This window comes from Dermacentor andersoni, chromosome 1 (genome assembly GCF_023375885.2).
Source record: "Dermacentor andersoni chromosome 1, qqDerAnde1_hic_scaffold, whole genome shotgun sequence".
Taxonomy (NCBI): Eukaryota; Metazoa; Arthropoda; class Arachnida; order Ixodida; family Ixodidae; genus Dermacentor; species Dermacentor andersoni.
The window spans coordinates 160,180,506-160,185,798 of record NC_092814.1 but is presented as its reverse complement, the minus strand read 5'-3'; the positions used below and the strand labels follow the sequence as shown (position 1 = coordinate 160,185,798).

The following is a 5,293-nucleotide window of genomic DNA, read 5'->3' as shown; positions in this document are numbered from 1 at the left end:
AGCTCGTCCCACTATATAATTCACACGTTCCTCACGAGCTATTTGTTTTTCAGATTGTATGTGTGGTAGTTGGCAGTGTGTAGAATATCCTCTTATTCGCTATGTATCTTCAGAGAACTTATTATGGCCATCGTTGGCCAAGCACGTCCCTTCAGAGATTTGCTTGATACCAGAAAGCCGGATTTATTTCCCATGTATATATAGTGGCCGTCGGACCTAACACAAACACGTAAGACGTGTTCATAGACGCTATATGAAGAGATATTCGCTGTAAAAAGTACACGTTAGTCTTGTTGACAAGGGTGACAACCACGCTCGAGGACTTAATACTAGAATAGTTTTTTTTTTGGCGCGCGGGAAAAATTAAAAGGGTTTCAAAGCTTGATCGGCTTAAAGGGACGCTAAATAATAACGTTCAATTACGCCGGTAAGATTCACTTGTGGAATATCCAATTTATCACATCCACTGTGTTCTGAAACACGGTAAGCCAAAAATAATGTAAAAGTGGAAGACCGTATTTCGAGTTCCGGACTGGATAATTGTTTATCGATAAAGAAAGATTGGGCTTTCTGCGTTCAAGTGCAAGCGAAGTTTGAAACTTACAACTCCGTTAACTTCGCTGCATAGATAAACTGCCGGCATACGTAAAACTCGATCAAAATTGATGGCATCAAGGCGACGCTGTGGCTCGAATGTTAAAATTAAAGGGAAATAAGGGCTTAATTTTCTCTACTAATTGACATTTTCTCGCCAAGGCTATGCAAATAGTGTTTCGGAAGAACGCTTAAGATTTGAACGTCCGTTTATATCTGCCTGTTGCTGCATGTGATTTCTGCGTGAAATTCTTTAGTGCACCTAAGCATCACTCTTTTTGTTCTTGTCAGAATAGTCCATAGCTGCTCTTGTGTCTAATATTAGACAAAATTTGAATAGTGTCCATTTTCTGCCTTTCAATATATGGGTTGTCACGTACGCTTAACCCAGAGATATTATATTGGTCATTATTGTGGTCGCGAGGATACGTCCTGGTCATAATACTGTGTTCTTTGAAAATAGTCGCATTTTTGGAGAAATAAAATTCATTTTGAGCATCGGTAACGTTTCTAAGAACGCTGAAAGCACGACATGAAGGCTGATATACCCGTATATTATTTTTTGCAATGTCCTGAAAGCACCAGCACGGTTTTTGGTCAGGTGCCTCCTAACGGGAGAATGGTAAAAATAGAAATAAAGTAAAGTAAAGTAAAGTTGTCGAGTTGCCGAAAAAGAGCGGCACAGGATCATAGCGGGTTCGCGGTCCTTTTTACATGACTGCACATTTGACGCCCGTTCGGGGTTATTGGCCCGGCTGTGACGGCAGGTCCACAAACAATCCCGTAGCTCCGGTTGGGCTGACCCCGTTTGGCTTCAGTGCGATCCGTCTAAAAGCGCGCATCCTGAACACCCTGTGTATGGCTCACACGGACCATTTCGGTCCCGGCTTTTGACGCTGCAAGAGCTCGCACCCTAGTGAAAGCATGCTTCTGTCATCGTCTTACTGCCTTTTACTCACCTCGGCCGCCATCGTAATAATGGCCGGTAAGTCACATTTCGTTTATGTGCCTGAATACTGAGTATACGATTAACATAGCGTGTATGAAAATACGCCGCTCAACTTTCTTTTTTAAGATGCATGAGCATTTGGTTTTAACATGGAGAGAGGGACCAAGCTCAACAGTCGGATTCACGAAGCCCATGGTACTCACGAATGATGCGTGAAAACGCACGCCGAGACATTGTGAGATCGACTGAGGAGCCCGCTAAAGATACCCGACCGTTAACAAGCGCATCGAATGAAATAGAAAAAGCTTACCAACCCGGCCTCCTCGTCACGAGGCGTGTGTGTGGCTTGTAATAAAGCAGCAGCTTAGCTATTTTCTTTATTTCGTCTGAGGCGGTTTTTATAGAGGTCGGCCTCAGTGTTTGTACGCAACAGTGTACGCAACAGAACCCCTGTTGCGTAAAAAAGATTTGTAAACCTGAGGCCTAATGCACAAAGCTCCCTGATTGTCGCTATCCAATTGCCTTCGCTAATATCATGTCTCTAACATTAATGACTGACACATCTGTGCGCAAGCGTGCAAATTGCTTTGTGAATACGGATCCTGAGGATTTCCTCCTTGTTTCATGATATGGACTTGCAAAGGTTTTCACCCGTGGGGTCTCTCGATCAACGGTCTGCACCTTTGCAGTTACCCTTTTTTGTTTGTAACGATTGTCCCACACGAGCTCTCACGAACGCCTTTTTCATAGGGTTGTCTTGATATAAATTAGGACCTAGTTGAGGAGGTTATAAAGTTTTTCGATCCTATAGAAACGGTTTGTCGTTCATACTGCGTTCAGTCTGACGACTGACCTCTACTTGTTTTTACCAACAACCGTAGCGGAAGAAATGGGCCCGCATTCACAAAATAAAAGAGTTGTTAGGCCATAACTGTTCGTAAGAGCAGGGGCAGGCCAATCATGATGTTGGAGATATTTATAGCGAGAGTGCCATGCCTTTTCCAAATAGTTGTTACGAACTGAAAGCTTTTAAAGATCGATCGCTGCTATTTCAATTGAGTCCAGATGACGATAGGTGGTCGGATTCATGCAACTGCCTTTGCTTTAGTGAAAGTGGCAAATAGTAAATGTAGCCCTTTTATGCACCACGTGACCAACACCGTTCAATCAAGCGAAAGCTATGCGTCGCGTCAGCCAATCAGAAAAGAGAACCGGAAGAAAGGTTTCTGCACTGTTCCCCCACAGATTTCCCTCTGCGCGATGCCGACTGGATCGAAGCGTCACAGTAGAATTAGTAGCGCACGTAGGTCCAGTCTTCCTTCCCTTCCCTGGAACACGCAGCCCGCTCTTGTTACTGGCTGGATCACACAAGCTCTAGCCTCCGGTTTGCACGGAGTTGGTGGGACGGAATTTTTTTCTTTTGGCACAATGTAGAAAAAAAAAAGCGTTGGAATGTACCGTTGTTCACAAACAAATATAACTCTTCCAGGAAGGTGCTTATCAATAGCTAGATTTATTTGACTATAAATCTAGCTTGTGCGCTCCTATTAAGTGTTTTTATTTTGGTTGAGGTAAACGAGAACGATTGTTAGACTCATCAAAATATATGGGAGCGATGTCTTTCACCAAATACATCGCGCACGCTTGGTTTGGTGACCTACCCTTGTTTATTTTTTTACAGGTTATCTTTTATTAATGGTGGCGTGGTGCTTTGTAGGGACTGCACGATATTGTGTTCAGTGGCCGTATTATGTAACAATTGTTTTCCCTTTCGATTCTTTTTACCCTTTGTCATTGGCTGGCAGGGCGCCACGCCTGCGTTATTGCTGTAGACAGACACTCGCTGCGATAGGTGACAAGAAAAGAAATGAGTCGGTCTAAAATAATCCTTCTATTATATGGCGCCAGAAAAATCCGCACGTTCCGAAAGGCACTAAGAACGCAAAGAGAATAATGCCGAGATATATTACGCACAATAAACGTTGTCTAGCTAATATGCGCATTGATAAGTGCGGCACCTGATCCCAATGACCTCCAAGTGGGGCAGTCGTGATATTGATTTGATATGGATTATGCATGTACTTCGAATGCTGTACTTCGGTGGAATATCGGTGAAGTGCTGAATCAAGTTGAGTGAGTGAGCTAAATATTCCCGCGACTAATCGCGTGTATTTCAAACGGTTAGCACAAGCAACCGTTCGTCGCTGTTGTTGCCTAAAATCATGGCTCACTCCTTGTGGCTGCTCTCCAGTACTGGCCACCATGCAGAATATTGTTTTCTTCTTTTTCTTCAGATAACGCCCCACTCAAACTAAACGTGGGCGACCGTGCGCGGCAGTGCTGCTCCGATTTTAATTTTACACTTCCGGACTGGGATGAGGAAGACCACGACGAAGTTCCGAAGCCGGCAGTGCAGCAGAGGACACCACATTACGCTATTCGCCCAGCGCATGTGCTCACCATGCGCCAGTCGAGCCTGAACTATCTGCTGCGCCCCTATCAGACACCGTACGCCGTCGTCATCAGGAGGCCTGCTGTGAGACCCCAGAGACCACTGGCATTCCCGCTCGATCCGCCAAGAAGTTCTGCCGACAGAAACGGAAGTCTGCCGGCTACTCCCGTGAGAGCTGGTGGGGCACAAGTCACCTTGCCCATTTACTCTCGCGTAAGATATGGTCCACCGTACTACAGGCCGTACTACCACCACGTCTACAGGGGCGCCGCGCTGGCGCCCATTCCTGGCGGCGGGTTCGTGATGCCGTATCCGGCTCCTTCTCAGGCGGGACTGCAGCCACCCGCACAAGTGACTGTGCCGGTGTACATCAACGTGGGCGCGGGCGGCTTTCCCGCCGAGTACCAGCAGGACGGAGACGCGGCGACGGGCTTCCTGCCCGCCGTCGGAGCGCCGCCACCGAAAGGGACCTTTCCGCAGGCCGCAGCCCAAGGAAACGCCTCGGCGTACTCGTGAATGTATTAAAAAAAGAAAAAGAGCATTCTAGCAAACCGAACAGCTCGGACAAGCGTCCCTCAGATCTCTATTTTTTGTTCAGTTGTTCGCTCTCCAGGGAACCATTAATATTCATTTTTGAAATGTACAGTGTCTTGATGATAGTACATTCCATTGAAGCATGCTATAGTTTCGTGAATTTTATGTATGAGTGTATTAATTTATAACAATAATAAATGTAGTTTCTCTTCTAAGAATGCGTGTGTATTATGCCATAAGTCCTCTGCTTGCTCAACACACCACACTATCATAATACTTCATGGATCCCTAGCGAGAATGATGACAATCACTTGAAAGGCAGTGGCGCATGCCTATCAAGGGCGACTGGTTAAGAATCGCGCACCGTAAATAAAATGACATAATTGGAGCGAAATAAAAGAAAAACAACTAAATGAATGGAAAAACAAGAAATGGAAAACAACGTATATGACTGAGCAGCCAGACAGGCTATAGAGTATGCGGAAACACACTGACTCGCACACTGGTTCAATGTAGCAAACCAACCACTCTGCTTTTCACTACAGGTACACTTTAGAATTTACTCTCAATGCCCCGGCTTCTGTATGGGGGCACCGTAAATAACAGTCCACAACAAGTCCTGTCTCCTACCGTCGTGGAGAGCGACGAATGACTAAGTGTTCTGGACGGCGAAACCACTGGACGCGTGGCGGCGAGATCGTTTGCCTCAAACCATGCAGCAACAAGTTGGGCAGGCATCATCTGTTTACACCGCGCAGTCTTAA

At 45.7% G+C, this 5,293-nt stretch overlaps 1 protein-coding gene across 1 annotated transcript; it reads left to right on the top strand.

The window, feature by feature from the left end:
- Positions 1-1,484: 1,484 nt before the first annotated feature.
- LOC129380735 (uncharacterized) lies at positions 1,485-4,747 on the top strand. Its single transcript, XM_055062593.2, has 2 exons — positions 1,485-1,579; positions 3,838-4,747. The coding sequence occupies exons 1-2, from the start codon at positions 1,519-1,521 to the stop codon at positions 4,509-4,511; spliced, it is 735 nt and encodes a 244-aa protein (XP_054918568.1). The 5' UTR covers positions 1,485-1,518; the 3' UTR covers positions 4,512-4,747.
- Positions 4,748-5,293: the final 546 nt, after the last annotated feature.

Coding starts and splice junctions, on each gene's coding strand:
- LOC129380735 (XM_055062593.2), top strand. CDS start 1,519: ATGCTTCTGTCATCGTCTTACTGCCTTTTACTCACCTCGGCCGCCATC. Junction 1,580..3,837: donor CGCCATCGTAATAATGGCCG/GTAAGTCACATT, acceptor CTTTTTCTTCAG/ATAACGCCCCACTCAAACTA.